The sequence below is a fragment of the Suncus etruscus genome, chromosome 3, assembly GCF_024139225.1.
Source record: "Suncus etruscus isolate mSunEtr1 chromosome 3, mSunEtr1.pri.cur, whole genome shotgun sequence".
Taxonomy (NCBI): Eukaryota; Metazoa; Chordata; class Mammalia; order Eulipotyphla; family Soricidae; genus Suncus; species Suncus etruscus.
The window spans coordinates 9,048,391-9,069,983 of NC_064850.1; the positions used below are offsets into that span (position 1 = coordinate 9,048,391).

At 46.7% G+C, this 21,593-nt stretch overlaps 1 protein-coding gene and 1 non-coding gene across 2 annotated transcripts in view; one reads left to right on the forward strand and one right to left on the reverse strand.

The window, feature by feature from the left end:
* Nucleotides 1-276: 276 nt before the first annotated feature.
* Nucleotides 277-346, reverse strand: LOC126005345 (small nucleolar RNA SNORD2). Its single transcript, XR_007494473.1, has one exon. It is a non-coding gene; the product is annotated as a small nucleolar RNA SNORD2 (small nucleolar RNA).
* A 7,510-nt stretch (nt 347-7,856) lies between these two features.
* PPP1R36 (protein phosphatase 1 regulatory subunit 36) overlaps nt 7,857-21,593 on the forward strand; it is a 28,828-nt gene continuing 15,091 nt past the window's right edge. The window contains exons 1-4 of the mRNA XM_049770269.1: nt 7,857-8,088; nt 8,317-8,404; nt 8,841-8,906; nt 16,718-17,334. Coding sequence (XP_049626226.1) covers nt 7,857-8,088; nt 8,317-8,404; nt 8,841-8,906; nt 16,718-17,334 — 1,003 coding nt within the window. The remainder of the gene's footprint in view (nt 8,089-8,316; nt 8,405-8,840; nt 8,907-16,717; nt 17,335-21,593) is intronic.

Here is a 21,593-nt window from a genome sequence, read left to right on the forward strand (position 1 = left end):
TTTTTCTCAAAGTTCAAATACAATTTATTTAAAGAAGTAACTTTTATGTTTTTCTCTTTGGGGGGAGGAGGGCCCGCACCTGAAGACGTTCAGTGGCTGCTTCTGGCTGAAAATTGCTAGTGCAATGGATCAGAACATGTAGTATTATGGCTTGAACCCAGACCTGTTGCATGTAAAGCAAGTGTTCCAGTCCTTAATTATCTCCTCAACCCCAAACAACTTTCTTACCAGTATAATTCATTTATTTTTAAGTTCAAAATTTAATATTCCCTTGCTGTGAGAATTAGCAGTGAGTATTCTTTTCATTTCAGGTTAGTACCAAAAGATGATTGCCCAAATTTCACACAATTTATTTAATATTATCAATAATGGTATATTGAGGTTGGTTTTTCTTTTTTTTTTTTTTGGTTTTTGGGCCACACCCGGCACTGCTCAGGGGTTACTCCTGGCTGTCTGCTCAGAAATAGCTCCTGGCAGGCACGGGGAACCATATGGGACACCGGGATTCGAACCAACCACCTTTGGTCCTGGATCAGCTGCTTGCAAGGCAAACACCGCTGTGCTATCTCTCCGGGCCCAAGGTTGGTTTTTCTTAAATAAGCCAAGAGATTCCCTTTTATATATTTCAGACTATTCCATTATCATCTAGTCTTGAAGTTAGCACACTAGAAAAACAAAAGTAGATACCATCTATCTCCTCTTATTACAGATTCAGTTTACTCTCCTGGAGAAGCCGCTCTTCTAGATCTCTGCCTCAGTTTCCTGGCAGTGGCTCAAAGTTTATTGAATGGCTTTATTTTGGTTCTGGGTCACATCTATGGTTTCTTAAGGTTTACTCCTGGCTCTCCACTTAGGAATCACTCCTGTTACACACGTGGGGGACCATGTGTAGTGCAAGGGATTGAACCCAGGTTAGGTCAGTTGTATTATCTATCTGCTGTACTATCTCTCAGGCCACAACATCAACTAGTTTGATCTTATACTTTCTCTTTTAAAGACAGTTTTTTTTAAGACTCAAAAAAAAATGATAAAATATTTTGGGATCAGTTACTTCCTATAAAATGGCAGTATATTTATAGAAATCTTTTTTTTTGGGGGGGGGGTCACACCCAGCCGTGCTGAGGGATTACTCCTGGCTCTGCGCTCAGAAGTCGCTCCTGGCAGGCACGGGGGACCATATAGGATGTCGAGATTCAAACCACTATCCATCCTGGATCTGCTGCATGCAAGGCAAATGCCCTACCGCTGTGCTATCTCTTGGGCCCTATATTTATAGATATCTTAAGTATAACAACAATTTGGTTCCAGTTTACTCATAGGTTCTCAAGTTTATTAACTGCTACTTAGTCCACTTCAATTTTTACATTTTGCTGGGCTTTGGCTTTGTGTCACACCTGGCTGTGCTAAGGGCTTATTCCTGGTCCTAAGCTCTGGGATCACTCTTAGCAATATTTAGGGGGCCATGTGTAGTGCCAGGAATCCACAAACCAGATTAGCCTTATTCAGGGCAAATATTTTCCCTGCTGTGCTATCTCTCTGGTCTCTTATTGCAGCTTCTTAGCAAGCCAGCAATACCTCCTAAAACCAATCCAAGACTTATGAAGGTTATGCCTACACTGGGACTTGAGATGGTTCCAGAAAATTCATAAATTTTGTTTTCTAGTAATTAAGGGAAAGATACTCTGGCTACTCATACATACAGGTTTTAAGTACATTTGTCTTTATATCCCTAATAAAAATATTTCAGATATGAATCAGATTTGGGTAGGTGCGATATTTTTTTAATATTGAAATATATGAGGTATGTGGAGAATCTTCTTATACAGAAAAATAAAGTAATTATTTCCAGTCTTTTGGTTTAATAATGTGCCTCAGGTCACTTACTAAACACTAAATTAGGAAATCATGACTATATGCCTGATATTTTTCCAGTGGTAGGGATTAGAGTGTTTGTTTGGGGGCCAGACTCTGTGATGTTCAGGGCACTGCTACTCAGGGAACTAACTATATGTAGGTGTTGGGGATTAAATCCTGGTCAACTGGCCACTTGCAAGCCACTGTTATATCTCCAACCCCTAAATCTCTCATTTTAATCAGCTGCAGTATAATCAGTACTGCTCTACCAATTTATATCAGCTTCCTGCTCTCTCTAGCTGACAGGGCAGTGAGATAGGAGAACCCAGACTTGCTAATTTCTTATGTAAAACGAGGCCCTTACTTACCCTTTGTACTGTCTCTCAAGATCCTAGAGTTTGGGGCCCGGAGAGATAGCACAGCAGCGTTTGCCTTGCAAGCAGCCGATCCAGGACCAAAGGTGGTTGGTTCGAATCCCGGTGTCCCATAGGGTCCCCCGTGCCTGCCAGGAGCTATTTCTGAGCAGACAGCCAGGAGTAACCCCTGAGCATCGCCGGGTGTGGCCCAAAAACCAAAAAAAAAAAAAAAAAAAGAGAGAGAGAAAAAAAAAAAGATCCTAGAGTTTGATTTTTAGTTTTCCAGACTATAGAACCAGTTGTTGATGTTCTTATTGTTGTTGTTAATTAAGCAAGGCAGTTTATTGAGACTTAGAAAGATGTGAGGGGAGGGAGACAGAGAAGTACATATTCAAGAGAATATTCTCCAGAGTGCAAATAAAGAAGCAAAGAAAATAGAGACAAGCAAATAAGATAGGTATTCTAGAGCATCCATAGGCCTGGAGAGCAAGCCCAAACTTTGCATTTAGAAACGGTTTTAGGGAGATGTTAAGAAAGACTGAACTAAGTATCCAAGCCACACAGCCAACAACAATGAAATCATGGGATCGAAACTTTAAAAGCCAAATTTAAAAAAGATGCTTGTTATGATGATGGCTGAGGCAGGACGTATGGGAATACTCTAGGAACACTGAAGGAGGGAAGTTGACACTAGTGGTGGGATTGGTACTAAAACACTAAAACACTATGGATAGCTTTGTAAATCACAATGCCTTAAATAAATGAGAAGAAATAGTTTTAGAGCTGGAGAGACTATCAAAAGTATGTAGCTGATACCATTAGAATAGCAGCACCACATATGGTTCCTTCAGCACCATCAGAATTAATGAGCACAGAGCCAGAAATTGTTCCTGAGATCTGCTAGGTATGACTCCAAAAGCAAATGTCAAAATGCAGGTTTTTATTTTTTTGTGGGGGGAGTGGGTCCTTTTGGCAGTGCTCAGGGATTATTCCTGACTCTGCATTCATTCAGGGTATTCCTGGAAGGGCTTGGAGAACCGTAATAGAATGCCAAGGATTAAACCTGGGTCAGAAACATGCAAACCAAATACTCTAGTCTACACGCTGTACTATCACTCTGCCTCCCCCAAAATAAATAGTTTTAAACACCCTCATTTATAAGTTCATTTCTTTTCACCAAGTGAAAATCAACACAAAATCTCAATGTAGGTAATCTAATCATCAAACTTTGTTTCAATTAAATGTTAATAATCAAATCTTAAAATTATAAGTTGTAAATTGTAAAATTATAAGGTGGCCAAAAAGGAACAATTCTACCATCTGATAAATTCTGGTATGTTTTTCATAAAATTATCCTGTATACAAAATTGTAAGATACAAAACTCTTGTATTTTTCCACTTGATTACTTTAATAGTATTTTCCTGTGTCATTAAAGACGGTAAATATTTTTGGACTACATAATGATCATCATATGATATACTATCCTTATTGTCTAGTTTTTATAAATTGTTTTTTTACTTTTTAAAAAATTCTACTTCCATACTATATATACATACATATATGTATAAAACCTTAGGATTAATCCCACAAAGAGATACTAAGTAAAGGGCCTGGTGAGATTTAAGATAAAAAATATTGTCATGGGCCCGGAGAGATAGCACAGCAGCGTTTGCCTTGCAAGCAGCCAATCCAGAACCAAAGGTGGTTGGTTCGAACCCCGGTGTCCCATAGGGTCCCCCGTGCCTGCCAGGAGCTATTTCTGAGCAGACAGCCAGGAGTAACCCCTGAGCACCGCCGGGTGTGGCCCAAAAACCAAAAAAAAAAAAATTGTCATGTGACTGGAGAGATGTACAATGGGTAGGATGCTTGCTTTGGATGCAGCCAACCTACATTCAATACTTTGTACCCCACGTGATTCCCCCTGAGCCCTTCAGGGATCATCATTCCCTGAGCACAGAGCCAGGAGTTAGCCCTAAACATACCTCAATGTGACCCCAAAACAAAAAACAATTTGCATCCCCATCAGCAGGGGATTTTGCTGCCTTATTATTGGTCTTAAGTAATTTAATTTCATCATGAAGTTCAAAAGAGTGCTAGGGATAGAGTCTGGGTCAGTAATATGTGACGCAAGCACCCTTCCTGCTGTACCCCTTCAGGATGTCTTTAGTTAGCTAGTTAGTTATAGTTAGTTGTTTGTTTGGGGGCCACATCCCACTTTTGCATTGGGGTAACTCCTGGCTCTGCCTCAGGATTCACTCCTGGCAAAAGTGAGAGACCATCTGGGAAGCCGGGGAGTGAACCTGGGTAGGCCACTTGCAAGGCTAACACACTACCAGCTGCACAATCACTCTGCCCTCCACCCCAGGATGTCTTTCAAAATATGGGACATAAACTTATTAGATGAAAAGTTTAGTCAGAAAAAGTATGGCTTCATGAAAAATAGAATTGATTCTATGGTTTTAGAAAGATGTCATGATTTGTTTGAGAGGGATAGGTTGAGGGCACTCTGGTGGAGAGTTCGGCATTGGAACATTGTATACATGAATTTCTATCTTTAATAGTGTGAATTCATCCCAGTGCCTAAAATGAAAAAAAATTCAAACATTAAAAGAGGAAGATTTGTTTTCAAAACTGTGCAAGGGATAGTATGGTACTAACACAAATGAACCTCTCCATTCCAAAGCTCTTTTGGGGGAGAGCATTGGGATGGTGCTCAGGTGCCATTCCTGGCTTGGTGTTGGGGAACCCTATGAGGTGTGAGGATCGAACCAGTTTGCTGCAGAGAAGGCAAGCCTTTACCTCTGAACTCTCTCCTTTACTGTGGAACTCTAATTTTAGTATTCATGTGTGAGAAAAGTCTTGCTTGCCGTTTTGCCATCTTTCTTTGCTTGAGGTGGGTAAGAGAGAACACAAGAGATCTAGTGGGTTCGGGTTTGTCAAGGTTTTGAGGCTCTCGTTGTAGCCGGGACACTAGAAATCACATTATCTTAAAAATGTTCTAAAGTATGTATTGCTTTCTAACCCACAAATTCCCTCCTTAAACAACCGAAACAAAGGAACTCTACAGGAATATTCAATAACCAAGAAGTGTGTACTCCCGTCGATAGAAGAAATGTTCTTTTTCTTTGTTTGCCTTAACATTTCTGTACATGGTTTTCCAATATAATTCCCCCCCCCCCTCTCATGGGAAAGGAGATAATTGTGGTTTAAAATGGTCCAGTAAATAAGGTTTTTAAAATGTGAAATTGCGGGCTGGAGAGATAGCATAGGTAAGGCGTTTGCCTTGTGTGCAGAAGGACGATGGTTCGAATCCTGGCATCCCAGATGGTCCCCGAGCCTGCCAGGAGCGATTTCTGAGCGGAGAGCCAGGAGGAACCCCAGAGCACTGCCGGGTGTGACCCCAAAAGCCAAAGAAAATAAAATGCGAAATTGCATTGAACTTGAAATAAAAGAAACTCCAGGATCCCTTGATTAACTATAGGGCACTGTCAACTTTCTTGGTCACAGATACTTTTGTCAACTCTTTCTCAAAAACTTTGCAACGTGGCTTTGAAATGATTAGTCCACATCAAAGGACCCCTTTTCTTCCATGCCCCTTCCCCTAGCTTCAGGGGAAAGGATCGGGGTACATCAGCTTTTATTTTTTATTATTTTAAAAGTGTGCTGTCTATCTGTCGAGATGAATTCCCTGCTTAGATCTCTTTCCCTTGGAGCCACACTATTCTGGATGCATCTTACTTTTGCCCAGATTGTTCTCATTCGCACCCAAGCTGCAGCCTTGTGCATGAAATTTCCTTTCCTCCCTCCTCAACAATCTAACAAGGCCATTTCATTTTGTTGGTAGTGATTGATTTTGGGGGGGCCCACCCAGAGAATGATGCTCAGGGAGTGACTCCTGGCGGTCCTGGGGGGCCATAATGGAGATTGAACCAGGGTCGGTTGCATGCAAGGCATGCAACTTTCTCCTCAGCAGCCCCCCCACCCCAATTCGTCCTTTTAATCTCTCCTAAAGGGACCCCCCCAAAGCTCCTCGAGCAAGAGTTGCAGTTCTGGGCCCGGAGAGATAGCACACCGGCGTTCGCCTTGCAAGCAGCCGATCCAGGACCAAAGGTGGTTGGTTCGAATCCCGGTGTCCCATATGGTCCCCCGTGCCTGCCAGGAGCTATTTCTGAGCAGACAGCCAGGAGTAACCCCTGAGCAACGCCGGGTGTGGCCCAAAAACCAAACACCAAAAAAAAAAAAAAAAAAAAAAAAAAGGAGTTGCAGTTCTAGTCACACATGAAGCCCAGTCCCAGGGCTGAGGCACCCATCCTGGCGTGGGGCCTCCCTTTCTTTTCCTCAGTTTGCACAGAGCAGACTCAGGGGAGCAAAAATAAATAAATAAATAAATAAATAAATAAATAAATAAATAAATAAATAAATAAATAAATAAATAAAACTCTCAACGGGTGTGGAGAGCTGCTTCTATTGCGCGCAGCCAAGCCCCAGCCTCTCCTCCCGCCCCTTCAGGGGAATTCGCGCAGCTTATTGGCTCTCGGCCTGCCAATCAAAAGTCCGGCAGCCAATCCTCCTTCAGAAAAGAAAAAAAAAGTTCGAGGGCGGATACACACAAACACATGCACTGACGCCGCCACCCCGCGGCTCTGAGGTTCCCGATGCTCCTCCTTGGCGGGAATTGGAGAAAGTTCATTTGCATAAAGACTGCCCACTCAGGGAAATTCGCACAGCTCATTGGCTTTCGACCTGCCAATCAAAATCCCGGGAGCCAATCCTCCTTCAAAAAAGAAAAAGCGTTGGAGAAGCGCGGCTACAGTATAAACCCACACACGTGGTCCACGTGGCTCGAAACTAGTGCCGCTCCGGATGCTCAGAGCGAGCCTCTGGAGGCGGGGCTTGGGCGGGGCCTTATTTGCATGACGACCTCCTCCAGCTCCTCCCCGAGGGAAGTCGCACAGCTCATTGGCTGTCGGCCTGCCAATCAAAATCCCAGGAGCCAATCCTCCTCCGGAAAAGAAAAGAACGTTCGAGAAGCACGGATATACACACAACCACACGCGCACACGCACACGGGGGTCCCGCGGCCTCAGAGAGACGTCCGAGCGCCTCTGGAGGCGGGGCTCCAGCGGGGCCTCATTTGCATAACAACCACCCGCAGCTCCTCCTAGACGGAATTCTTGCAGCTCATTGGCTCTCAACCTGCCAATCAAAATCCCAGGAGCCAATGCTCTTTTAGAAAAGGAGAAAACTTGATTGGCAGGTCGAAAGCCAATGAGCTGTGCAAATTCCCCTGAGTGGGCGGGAGGGGCGGTCTTTATGCAAATGAACCTTTTCCAAGACCCCTCCCAGGAATGGGCGGGGTCCTGCAGGTAAGGTCAAGTTACCTAGGGAGAATGGGGGGATGAGGCTTCAATAACCAATTAAGCATTCAGCCATTCTTAGCTAGCCCTGCGTCTTAACTCCTTTCAGCCATCTTCCCTCTGACCTCCATGCTGGCAGAAGACCAAAAGGCCTCATCCCCTCTGGTCAAAGCCTTATCTACCCTTTCCAAGACCCCTCCCAGGAAATGGGCGGGGTCTTGCAGGTAAGGTCAAGTTACCTGGGAAGAATGGGGGGGATGAGGCTTCACTGGCGGTGGCACCTTGGACATGTCGGTGCTCACCATCCAGGACAGCGCCTTGGAGGTGAAGGCCACAACCCGGCCGGTGCGCGTGCGGGTGCGGGTGTTCGAGGGCAAGCGCGTCCTGACGCGCCAACCGCCTGCTGGCGCGCCGCAGATCGAGGTCGAGGTCGCCTTCGACATGGACGCCTACGGCATCCTAGGCCTGGGCCGGAAGGACGTGGAGCGCATGGTGCGCAGGCGAGCGCTGCCACGGCCCCGTTCTTTCCTGCCCCTGCCCTCTTTGGCTGATTGTTTCTTGGGGTCGTGCCGGGTGGAGAGATGGACGGGATCACTAGTGGGATGGAGTACTGGGGAGTCGGAGGGGCTCTGGAAAGGAAAGGGGCCGCCACGACTTAGTTTCCTAAGAAGAGGTTAGTTCTAAACCGTTATTTGAGGTTTTCCTTGTTTTGCTGGTTGTGTCTGATGACTTCAGTCTTTCTGCTAAGGTGTGTGCACGGACATTCGAGGGTTGAGATTGGAGATGAGGGACCTTCGGTTGGCAGACCTGGCTGGGAGCCGGATGACCAACAATAGGTAGGACATGTAGAGACTTTGCGTGGCTTGGTTTCGCAGGGGTCCTCAAACTTTTTAAACAGGGGGCCAGTTCACTGTCCTTCAGACTGTTGGAGGGCCAGATTATAGTAAAAACAAAAATTATGAACACATTTCTATGCACACTGCATATATCTTATTTAGAAGTGAAGAAACAAAATGGGAATAAATACAATATGTGGCCCGCGGGCCGTAGTTTGAGGACCATTGGTTTACGGTATGTATTACTAGGAGGATGTTACGGGCAGGGCTGGTTTTGGCAAGCAAGCGCGAGTGCGTACCTTCAAAATTAAAGCTGAAATGGATCTCGAAGTTCCTCTTGGAGTCTTCAGTTTTCCTCTCTTTATTTATGTTGGTCTTTAAACAAGCTGTTAGTACCCTGAGCGGTTTCTCCGACTCGGTCTTGTCTGATTCTCAGACGGGGTTCCTGCTTTGAGTTCCCAGCAGCTTCAGGGAAGAAGATCTGGGTGAACTTCCCCAACCCGTAATACAGTACAGAAACTGAAAACCCAAATTCCAAGTGAAAATACACCTGAATATTCCACAAAATAGAGACTCTATTCTGGGTTAAGTAGAAAGTGGCATTTCTCTAAATGTGAAGAAATGCATACACACAGCACAGAAAACTGGGGTCAGAATTGACACACACACACACACACACACACACACACACACACACACGTCACAAAAAACTGGGATCGCAGTTGTCCCCTGAAAGTTTAAGGTATTATGGAACAGTCTGCTTTCTGTGTCAAGTCCCAGATACAATAGCCTGCAGGCAAATATTTAAGCCACTTAATATGCAGATTACAATAGTAAACTCCTTTTTTTTTTTCCTTTTTCTTTTTCTTTTCTTTTTTTTTTCTTTTAAATTTTCTTCTTTAAACACCAGCCCTTGGATTTATAGCAGATTCTTTCTCTAAAGGATGGCTCCAGCAATTCTAACCAGCTGGGAGGTAAAGATCAACTACACCTCCTTCCCTATTTGAGGATCAAAATACTTTTATGCCATTCCTGCTTTGTAACGACATTTATTTTTTTTAAATAATTTGCAAAATAGTCTTGTATTTTGCCAATACGTAGCTTTTTTATTTTCCCATTTATCTGATTTGGAATTGTAACAGGAATACTGTGACCCTTTTGGAATCCATTACCTTGGGTTTAAACTTTTAACCCACTTCTTTTTTGGGAGAAAGCTGCTTATTTTTAGTGGAATGATTGCTTTATTATAATTGCTTTAAGGAGATCTTAGAAGAAATTTAGTAACTGAAGTAACAATGGGAAATGCATACTTATTGCAAACAAATTTCTGTATCTTTTTCCAAGTGATACAAACTTGTTTGCAAGATAATAGTAAATTATAGAAAATACATTTTATTTACTAGTGGATCCTTCTGTATTTCTGTTACAGAAAGACTTTTTTTATTTTTTTTAATTTTTGGGTCACACCTGGCAGCACTCGGGTTACTTCTGGCAGGCTCGGGGGACCATATGGGATGCAGTGATTCAAACCACCGTTTTCTGCATGCAGGGTAAACACCTTATCTCCATGCTATCTCTCCGGCCCCACAGAGAGACTTTTGTTCTCCAAATACTCAGGGTTTACTCCTGGTGCTGGTGCTTAAGGGTCTGGGGTAAACTGGTGCTGGACCAGAGATTTGAAACAAGGTCTGCAACATGTCAGAAACTAATTTTTGAAATGAGTAATCTAAAAACTATTGCGCTAACAACTAAAAATTATTGAGCTAATGTGCCTGAAATTATTGGGCTTTAGGAATTAGTGACCTTCTCACACAAGAATTTGTTTAGATATATATAATTTTTCTTTTCTTTTCTTTTCTTTTTTTGTTTGTTTTTGGGCCACATCCGGTGACGCTCAGGAGTTACTCCTGGCTCTGCACTCAGAAATTGCTCCTGTCTTGGGGGGCAATATGGGACGCCAGGGAATGGAACCTCGGTCCATCCTAGGTCAGCCGCATGCAAGGCAAATGCCCTACCGATGTGCCACGACCCCTCACACATGTTATTTAAAAAAAAAATAATATGCATTACAAAGTTACAGAGTGATTCATGATTGGGTTTTGGGTGTACAATGTTTCACCACCAATCCCCTCACCATTGTTCACTTCCTTTCACTAATGTGCCCAACCTGTCTCTATGGCGGGCATTTTTTTCCTAATCATGCATTTTAAACTTTTTTGGTTTTTGGGTCACATCCGGCAGTGCTCACGGGTTACTCCTGGCTCTATGCTCAGAAATCGCTTCTGGCAGGTTTGTGGGACCATGTGGGATAACGGGATTCAAACCATCACCCTTCTGCATACAAGGCAAATACTACCTCCATGCTATCTCTCCAGCCGCTTAACTTTATTTTTTGGTCAAATCCAGGTTGGTGGCATACACCCTATGAGCTGTAGTATCTCTCTGCACTCATGCAATTTTTAAAAATGGGAACATTTCTATTTTTGGTTGTTTAAGGTTATTATTGTTTTCATCATCATCATCATCATCATCATCATCATTATTACTGGATTTTTGGGCCACACCCAGTGATGCTCAGGAGCTACTCCTGGCTATGCGCTCAAAATCACTCCTAGCTTTGGGGGGAACCATCTGGGATGCTGAGGGATCGAACTGCATTCTGTTCTGGATCAGCCGCATGCAAGGCAAACGCCCTCCTGCTGAGCTATTGCTCTGGCCCCTGTTTAAGGTTATTTTTAAGAACTTTATTTGGTGAAAATATAACCTAAGAAATAAGTGTGTCACTTAAATAATTATGTAGGGCCAGAGAGACAGTAAGGTGCTTGCTTTGCATGTGATCAACCTGGGTTCAATCCTCAGCCCTTATATGGTTCTTTGCGCACTGCCAGGGGGATCCCTGGGCACTGCTGGATCTGACCTAAAAACAAAACTCCCCCAAACTCTTCCCCCTTATATTGTTAGGGTGTATATCAGCAGTAGAAATGGGTCTGCTGGTAGTGGGGCAGGGGAAGAGTTACAGTATGGCAAATAGAGCTCTTGCCTTGCATGGGACCAATCTGGGTTTGATCCCTGGTACCCTTACGTTCCCGAAAGTCCTGCCAGAAGTAAGCCCGAGTACTGCTGGCTGTGGGCCCCAAACAAAACCAAACAAAAAAGGATCTTCTTGGGTCTGGCACAGAGTCAAACTGGGCTCTATCCCTGGCATCCCATAGGTGGTCTCCTGAGTGCTGTCAGGAGTAATTTCTGAGTGCAGAGTAATATAACTCAAATACCTTCTTCTCCCTACCCCCCAAAGAAGCCTTATTGATGGGGCCCAAGACATAGTCCATGGGCAGGGTGCTGGCCTTGCATGTGGCTGACCTGGATTTGATCCCTGGCAACCCATATGGTCCCTTGAGTACCACCAAAGTAATGATGAGGTGGCATAAAATATGTTTAGTATTTTGTTTTGTTGTTTTGGCTTTTGAACCATACTTGGCAGTAATGAAGGCTGGCTTCTAGCTCTGCTCAGGCGTTACTCCTGGTCAACTATTATTTCTGGTGGTTTTTTGTGAACCAGGGATCAAATCCAGGTCGGCTGCCAACCCACTGTACTCTATCTCCAGCCCCAGATCTTTGGTTTTCTATTAGCATTTCTTTAAAAATTAAGGTAATTTGAAGAGGCTGAAAGGTGGTTTCCTGGGAATTATTACGATGTGAAAAGATTCCATTTTTGGTCTTTCGCAGGCCTTTCTAGAGCTCTGGACATTTTTGTTCCCTGTCCTCACCACTTCAGGTTATATTGGTTTCTTGGTAAAAAGCTCTTGGTGTAATATGGATAGTTTTGTTATTTTTCTTTTTTCTTTTTTCTTTTTTTTTTTTTTTTTGGTTTTTGGGCCACACCCGATAATGCTCAGGGGTTACTCCTGGCTATGTGCTCAGAAGTTGCTCCTGGCTTGGGGGACCATATGGGACACCGGGGGATCGAACCGCGGTCCGTCCAAGGTTAGCGCAGGCAAGGCAGGCACCTTACCTTTAGCGCCACCGCCCGGCCCGTTTTGTTATTTTTCAAGCAAGTCATCTGTAAAATATCAGTTTAAGGCAATAGCCTCAAACCAACATTACCAAGTGTATAGGTATGGAATACCTATAGCTGAATTATAAAGCTTATTTATCAATGTACTTGTGGGGACCATGAATCTATATACATTATAACAGGATTGTTATTTTGAGTAGTTAAGAGTGGGAGGCTGGGGCCAGAGAGATAGCATGGAGGTAAGGCGTCTGCCTTTCATGCAGGAGGTCATCGGTTCGAATCCCGGCGCCCCATATGGTCCCCCGTGCCTGCTAGGAGCAATTTCTGAGCCTGGAGCCAGGAATAACCCCTGAGCACTGCCAGGTGTGACCCAAAAACCAAAAACCAAAAAAAAAAAAAAAAAAAAAAGAGTGGGAGGCTGGGGGCTGGAATGATAGTATAGAAGTAGGGCATTTGTCTACATGTGGCTGATCCAGGACCGACCCGGGTTTGATCCCCAGAACCCCATATGGTCCCCCGAGTCTGCCAGGAGCCATTTCTGAATGCAGAGCCAGGAGTAACTCCTGAATTCTGCAGTATGTGGCCCAAAAACAAAAATAAAAAGAGTCAGAGGGTGGGCAAATGTGAAGTAATGAATTCTCTGTTGCCACTTTTTTTTTTATTTTTGTGGCTCGAAAATAAAAAGATTTATTTATTTTCTTAAGAGAAAGATTGAGCAGAGCTCTGGAAACTTGCACCTTTGCTGTAGAAAGATGTATATTGGTAATGTGCGTACACACAAGAAGACTTCGGTTCCTGAATCCAGCATATATCAACTTCTTGGAAGTGAATCGGGTTCATCTGAGGAAGGTTACCACTTCTTTCCTCAGTTGATCTACTTGGACAGACTGATGCTGACTGCCCTTCCCTACATCCTTCAAGATCTCTGTCTTCCTTCTACCTCAGTGGTCATCTGCACCAATTGTTTGGTGTCCTGCAATCTCAGTTGGATTCACTGAGTGTACCTTCATGTAATTTTTCTAATATAGATGTCACATGTTGTCCCAGAGCTCTCAGCTCTCCCACATAACACGACTGAATCTGAGTGACAACAATTCATTCCAGGAAGGTAATTACCCATTCCGGATTCTGCTGCAGAGGGCCTCAAGAACTCTTGAAGCCAAAGTTTGTAGAATCATATATGCAATGTTCTATTGTTTAATAAAAGCATTCTTAAATAAAAAAAAAAAGTCAGAAGTCCCCAAACTTCCTTAGCTTACCACCGTTTGTTTATTTATTTATTTATTATTTTTGGGCCACACCGGTGACAGGCGTTACTCCTGGCTATGCATACTCAGAGCTCCTGGCTCGGGGAACCATATGGGATGCTGCGGATCGAACCCAGGTCTGTCCTGGGTCAGCCGTATGCAAGTCAAAAGCACCCTATTGCTGTGCTATCGCTCCAGCCCCATTACCACCACCCCCTTTTTTTGATTTTTGGGTCACACCCAGCAATGCTCAGGGGTTACTCCTGGCTCTGCATTCAGAACTTGCTCCTGGCAAGCAAGGGGGACCATATGGGATGCCGGGAATCGAACCACCATCCTTCCTGAATCGGCCACGTGCAAGGCAAATGCCCTATCATTGTGCTATCTCTCTGCCCACTCCCTCCATTACTATTCCTTTTTAGGACAAAAATTACTCAGTATCCCTTGGGATTATAAGATGTTACTCCACCCTGGATTTACGTGTAGCGACCTGAGACCCACCCATTTCTGGGAGGGGTCTTGGGAACCGGATATTAGGTGTGACCTTACCTGCAAGACCCGGCCCATTCCTGGGAGGGGTCTTGGAATAGGTAGATAAACCCGGAAGCCAGGGGATTAAGGGTCTTTGCCTTTTCGGCCCTGCTGAGCTCGCTGGCTTCAGGGTTTCTGTTTCTGGTCTTGGACCAGCATGGAGCCCAAAGGAAAGATGGCTGAAAGAGGTTTAGATGCAGGGCCAACAATAACTAGTGCTTAAAAGGTTATGAGATAGGCCACACACATGTGGTGAATAGGGCATGAATAAAGCTAATGGTTCCTGATGCCTGCCTGTGAGTGAGTCTTGATTACACCGATCACCTGGGCCTGGGACCCGCCAGCTGAATGGGGGATGAACCCACGTGGCTGGGGCCTAAGCACAAAGGCCTCCATCCTTCATCATCCAGCTCAATCCTTAATTATTTCATGCAACATAAGAGACTAGAAAATGCTGGAGTGGTGGTGCAAGCAGTAAGGTATCTGCTTTGCCCGAACTAGCCTAGAGCAGACGGCAGTTCGATCCCCCAGCGTCCCATATGGTCCCCTAAACCAGGAACAATTTCTGAGTGCATAGCCAGGAGCAACCCCTTAGTATCCCTGGGTGTGGCTCCAAAACAAAAATGTGTATTAGACACAAAATAGTGGCAAGGAATTATGTGGTGGTGAGGATTATATGGTGAAATATGGTAAATGTAAATACTGTTTGCTGGGAAGCAAGTACTCCAGGAAGGAAAGGCCTTGCTCTCAGATGATGGGGGTTGAACCCTTGTACTTCAGAATCCTGGTCCTGATCTCCAACCACTACAAGGAGTGATTCCTCACCATAGAGCCAGAAATTAGCTGAGTAATACAATGTATGGACCAACCCCCAAACCAAACAGAACAAACCAACTGAAGTTCTGTTGAATGCATCCTGGTAACCATAAAGCAAGTTTTTTGATCTCTGAGCAAAATACACTGACTGTGTATTTAGTAAGAGTGGTGTTATCTCTACACACACACACATCACACATATTCCCTTTCTCATCTCCTTCATACCCAATAAACTCTTAAAAATAGGAAAGCCCTGGATTTGTGTGTTTGCAAAAGCAAGATGAGTGTTGACAGAACTTTCACAGCTACTTACGCAGCAGAACCAAGTTTTATCTCTGTGATCCCCAACCTAGGGCAAAGCCAATGCTGAATTTTAACATTACCTAGTGAAATGCGTTGGAGCAAATCAACCATCCCCATGGACTCATGGAACTGAATGTAGGCATGAAAATTAAAACCCATAGATGAGTGAGACTATTCTGCATCTATCTCTCTCCCTCTGACTTATTTCACTCAGCATAATAGATTCCATGTACATCCATGTATAGGAAAATGTCATGACTTCATCTCTCCTGACGGCTGCATAGTATTCCATTGTGTATATGCACCACAGTTTCTTTAGCCATTCCTCTGTTGAAGTCTCATCTATGGGATTTAAGAAAAATAAAATACATTTTTACAATAATTCCCAGAGACAAAGGAGTTGAGGGCTGGAAGATCCAGCACATGACATGAAGCTCACCACAATGAGTAATGAGTGCAGTTAGAGAAATAACTACATTGAGAACCATCATAACAATGCGAATGAATGAGGGAAGTAGAAAGCCTGTCTAGAGTACAGGCGGGGTGGGGTGGGGAGGAGGGAGATTTGGGACATTGGTGATGGGAATGTTGCACTGGTAAAGGGGGGTGTTCTTTACATGACTGAAACCCAACTACAATCATAATTGTAATCAAGGTGTTTAAAAATATTTAAAAAACTTGAAAAAATTAAAACAAAAAGTGGACTCGGGGTTGAAGGAGTATATATGTAAATATATATGTATGATGCATATGTATACACAAATATCTATCCATCCATCCATCCATCCATCCATCCATCCATCCATCCATCCATCCTTCCTTCCTTCCTTCCTTCCATCCTTCCTTCCATCCTTCCTTCCATCCATCCATCCATCCATCCATCCATCCATCCATCCATCCATCCATCCTTCCTTCCTTCCTTCCATCCTTCCTTCCATCCTTCCTTCCTTCCATCCATCCATCCATCCATCCATCCATCCATCCATCCATCCATCCATCCTTCCTTCCTTCCTTACATCCTTCCTTCCATCCTTCCTTCCATCCATCCATCCATCCATCCATCCATCCATCCATCCATCCATCCATCCATCCATCCATCCATCCACCCACCCACCCACCCACCCATTCATCCATAGATCCACCGGTCCATCCAAAAAACCCGACCATTCAAGAATTAAACCCTGGGAAGGTTATAAGTAAACGTTTGTTTTGGGCTTCCCGACTAGTGGACCAAGATGGGGTGCCGGTGGGGGTGGCCAAGCTGACCACGAGTCGAGGATGCAAAGCTGCCAGAGCACCAGGTGCGGCGTCTCCAGACTCGGGTTTGTCGAGTGTCAGGTGCCCGGGACCCAGGAGCTGTCCCCCAGCCCCTCCCTGGGTCCATCTATGGGCGCCCCAAAGTGCTAAAAAGTGGCAGAAGGTGGGCTCGGGACCCTGGACCTGCTACCCGAAAGCCCGCCCCTGGGTCGGTCCCCCATTCCTGGCGGGTTTCCGTTGTGGGGCGGTTGCCTCGGGGATTGCCTACGTCGGTCGGGCCAGCCAAGTTTCGGGTCCCCGAGCTTTCCCCGGCGCCGAAGAGGGCACAGAGCATGCAGCCCCCCGTCTCCCGGTCGCCGTGAGTGCCGGCCGCGGGCGTCCCCACCCCTCTGGTCCCGGGGTCCCCTCTGGGGTCCCCCTGTGTGGTCCCCGCCGTCCAAGCCCCGGGAGCGAGCCGTCCCCGAGCAACGGGCTGACGGTCCCGGGCGGCCGCGCAGATGCTGAGGCCCGAGCCCAGCTCCGCGGCCCTCCGGCCGGCCGCCGGCGACGGGGGCCCCGGCCGCGGCCTCGCTCGGGTGGCGTCGCAGAGCCCGTCGGAGGCCGGGCGAGGCCGGGGCCGGACCAGGTCAGCCTGCCTGCTGCAGACGCGCTGCGACGCGCGGACCCAGCTCCAGGCCCAGGCCCAGGCCCAGGCCCAGGCCCAGGCGGCCGCCGGCTCCTGCGCCAAGACTCCGACCGTGGGGCCCAGGGTCAGTTCCGACGTAAGTCTTCACTCTTTACTTCTTTTGTCTTTCCGTTTCTTCTCCCCTCCACTCCGCTCTCCTCCCCTCCCTTCCCCTTCCCCTTCCGCTTCCCCTTCCCCTTCCCTTCCCTTCCCTTCCCTTCTTCCCTTCCCTTCTCCCTTCCCTTCCCTTTCCCCTTCCCTCCCCTTTTCCCTTCCCTTCCCTTTCCTTCCCTTCCCTTCTCTTTTCCCTTCCCCTTCCCTTCCCTTCTTCCCTTCCCTTCTCCCTTCCCTTCCCCTTTCCCTTCCCTTTTCTCTTCCCTTTCCCCTTCCCTCCCCCTTTCCCTTCCCTTTCCTTTCCTTCCCTTCCCTTCTCTTTTCCCTTCCCCTTCCCTTCCCTTCTTCCCTTCCCTTCTCCCTTCCCTTTCCTTCCCCTTTCCCTTCTCTTTTCTCTTCCCTTTCCCCTTCCCTCCCCTTTTCCCTTCCCTTTCCTTTCCTTCCCTTCCCTTCTCTTTTCCCTTCCCCTTCCCTTCCCTTCCCTTCTTCCCTTCCCTTCTCCCTTCCCTTCCCTTCCCTTCCCCTTTCCCTTCCCTTTTCTCTTCCCTTTCCCCTTCCCTCCCCTTTTCCCTTTCCTTTCCTTTCCTTCCCTTCCCTTCTCTTTTCCCTTCCCTTCTCCCTTCCCTTCCCTTCCCTTTTCCCTTCCCTTTCCCCTTCCCTCCCCTTTTCCCTTCCCTTTCCTTCCCTTCCCTTCCCTTCCCTTCCCTTCCCTTCCCTTCTCTTTTCCCTTCCCCTTCCCTTCCCTTCCCTTCTTCCCTTCCCTTCTCCCTTCCCTTCCCTTCCCTTTTCTCTTCCCTTTCCCCTTCCCTCCCCTTTTCCCTTCCCTTTCCTTTCCTTCCCTTCCCTTCTCTTTTCCCTTCCCTTCTCCCTTCCCTTCCCTTCCCTTTTCCCTTCCCTTTCCCCTTCCCTCCCCTTTTCCCTTCCCTTTCCTTTCCTTCCCTTCCCTTCCCTTCTCTTTTCCCTTCCCCTTCCCCTCCCTTCCCTTCTTCCCTTCCCTTCTCCCTTCCCTTCCCTTCCCCTTTCCCTTCCCTTTTCTCTTCCCTTTCCCCTTCCCTCCCCTTTTCCCTTCCCTTTCCTTTCCTTCCCTTCCCTTCTCTTTTCCCTTCCCTTCTCCCTTCCCTTCCCTTCCCTTTTCCCTTCCCTTTCCCCTTCCCTCCCCTTTTCCCTTCCCTTCCCTTTCCTTCCCTTCCCTTCTCTTTTCCCTTCCCCTTCCCTTCCCTTCCCTTCTTCCCTTCCCTTCTCCCTTCCCTTCCCTTTTCCCTTCCCTTTTCTCTTCCCTTTCCCCTTCCCTCCCCTTTTCCCTTCCCTTTCCTTTCCTTCCCTTCCCTTCTCTTTTCCCTTCCCCTTCCCTTCCCTTCTTCCCTTCCCTTCTCCCTTCCCTTCCCTTCCCCTTTCCCTTTCCTTTTCTCTTCCCTTTCCCCTTCCCTCCCCTTTTCCCTTCCCTTTCCTTTCCTTCCCTTCCCTTCTCTTTTCCCTTCCCTTCTCCCTTCCCTCCCCTTTTCCCTTCCCTTCCCTTCCCTTTCCTTCCCTTACCTTCTCTTTTCCCTTCCCTTCTCCCTTCCCTTCCCTTTTTTCTTCCCTTTCCTTCCCTTCCCTTTCCCTTTCCCTTTCATTTTCCCTTCCCTTCCCTTCCCTTCCCTTTTCCTTTCCCTTTCCCTTCCCTTTTCCATTCCCTTCCCTTCCCTTTTCCTTTCCCTTTCCCTTCCCTTTTCCCTTCCATTTCCTTCCCTTCCCTTCCCTTTTCCCTTCCCTTTTCCCTTCCCTTTCCTTTCCTTCCCTTCCCTTCTCTTTTCCCTTCCCTTCTCCCTTCCCTTCCCTTCCCTTTTTCCTTCCCTTTCCCCTTCCCTCTCCTTTTCCCTTCCCTTCCCTTTCCTTTCCTTTCCTTCCCTTCTCTTTTCCCTTCCCTTCTCCCTTCCCTTCCCTTTTTTCTTCCCTTTCCCTTTCCCTTCCCTTTTCCCTTCCCTTTCCTTCCCTTCCCTTCCCTTTTCCCTTCCCTTCTCCCTTCTCTTTCCTTCCCTTCCCTTTTCCCTTCCCTTCTCCCTTCCCTTCCCTTTTCCTTTCCCTTTCCCTTCCCTTTTCCCTTCCCTTCTTTTCCCTTCCCTTCCCTTTTCCTTTCCCTTCCCTTTTCCCTTCCATTTCCTTCCCTTCCCTTCCCTTTTCCCTTCCCTTCTCCCTTCCCTTTCCTTCCCTTCCCTTCCCTTTTTCTTTCCCTTTCCCTTTCCCTTCCCTTCCCTTCCCTTTTGCCTTCCCTTCTCCCTTCCCTTCCCTTCCCTTTTTCTTTCCCTTTCCCTTTCCCTTCCCTTCCCTTTTCCTTTCCCTTCCCTTTTCCCTTCCCTTCTCCCTTCCCTTCCCTTTCCTTTCCCTTTCCCTTCCCTTTTCCCTTCCCTTCCCTTCCCTTCCCATCCCTTTCCCTTTCCTTTTCCCTTCCCTCTCCCTTCCCTTCCCTTTTCCCTTCCCTCTCCCTTCCCTTCCCTTCCCTTTTCCTTTCCCTTTCCCTTCCCTTTTCCCTTCCCTTCCCTCTCCCTTCCCTTTTCCCTTTCCTCTCCCTTCCCTTCCCTTCCCTTTTCCTTTCCCTTTCCCTTCCCTTTTCCCTTCCCTTCCCTCCCCTTCCCTTTTCCTTTCCCTTTCCCTTCCCTTTTCCCTTCCATTTCCTTCCCTTCCCTTTTCCCTTCCCTTCTCCCTTCCCTTCCCTTTTCCCTTCCCTTCCCTTTTCCTTTCCCTTTCCCTTCCCTTTCCCTTCCATTTCCTTCCCTTTTCCCTTCCCTTCTCCCTTCCCTTCCCTTTTCCTTTCCCTTCCCTTTTCCCTTCCATTTCCTTCCCTTCCCTTTTCCTTTCCCTTTCCCATTCCCTTCCCTCCCCTTTTCCCTTCCCTTCTCCCTTCCCTTCCCTTTTCCTTTCCCTTTCCCTTCCCTTCCCTTTTCCTTTCCCTTCCCTTTTCCCTTCCCTTTCCTTCCCTTTTCCCTTCCCTTCTCCCTTCCCTTCCCTTTTCCTTTCCCTTTCCCTTCCCTTCCCTTTTCCTTTCCCTTCCCTTTTCCCTTCCCTTTCCTTCCCTTTTCCCTTCCCTTCTCCCTTCCCTTCCCTTTTCCTTTCCCTTTCCCTTCCCTTTTCCCTTCCATTTCCTTCCCTTCCCTTTTCCCTTCCCTTTCCTTCCCTTTTCCCTTCCCTTCTCCCTTCCCTTCCCTTTTCCTTTCCCTTTCCCTTCCCTTCCCTTTTCCTTTCCCTTCCCTTTTCCCTTCCCTTTCCTTTTCCCTTCCCTTCTCCCTTCCCTTCCCTTCCCTTTTCCTTTCCCTTTCCCTTACCTTTTCCCTTCCATTTCCTTCCCTTCCCTTTTCCCTTCCCTTTCCTTCCCTTCCCTTTTCCTTTCCCTTTCCCTTCCCTTTTCCCTTCCCTTTTCCCTTCCCTTCTCCCTTCCCTTCCCTTCCCTTTTCCTTTCCCTTTCCCTTCCCTTTTCCATTCCCTTCCCTTCCCTTTTCCTTTCCCTTTCCCTTCCCTTTTCCATTCCCTTCCCTTCCCTTTTCCTTTCTCTTTCCCTTCCCTTTTCCCTTCCCTTTCCTTCCCTTCCCATTTCCCTTCCCTTCTCCCTTCCCTTCCCTTTTCCTTTCCCTTTCCCTTCCCTTTTCCCTTCCCTTCCCTTTCCTTTTCCTTTCCCTTCCCTTTTCCCTTCTCTTTTCCTTTTCCTTTCCGTTCCCTTTTCCCTTCCCTTCCCTTTTCCTTTCCCTTTCCCTTCCCTTTTCCCTTCCCTTCCCTTCCCTTTTCCTTTCCCTTTCCCTTCCCTTTTCCCTTCCATTTCCTTCCCTTTTCCCTTCCCTTCTCCCTTCCCTTCCCTTTTCTTTTCCCTTTCCCTTCCCTTTTCCCTTCTATTTCCTTCCCTTCCCTTTTCCCTTCCCTTTTCCCTTCCCTTCTCCCTTCCCTTTCCTTCCCTTCCCTTTTCCTTTTCCTTTCCCTTCCCTTTTCCCTTCCATTTCCTTCCCTTCCCTTTTCCCTTCCCTTCTCCCTTCCCTTTCCTTCCCTTCTCTTTTCCCTTCCCTTCTCCCTTCCCTTCCCTTTTCCCTCCCCTTTTCCCTTCCCTTCCCTTTCCTTTCCTTCCCTTCCCTTCTCTTTTCCCTTCCCTTCTCCCTTCCCTTCCCTTCCCTTCCCTTTCCCTTTCCCTTCCCTTTTCCCTTCCCTTTTCCTTTCCCTTCCCTTTTCCCTTCCCTTTTCCTTTCCCTTTCCCTTCCCTTTTCCCTTCCCTTCCCTTTTCCT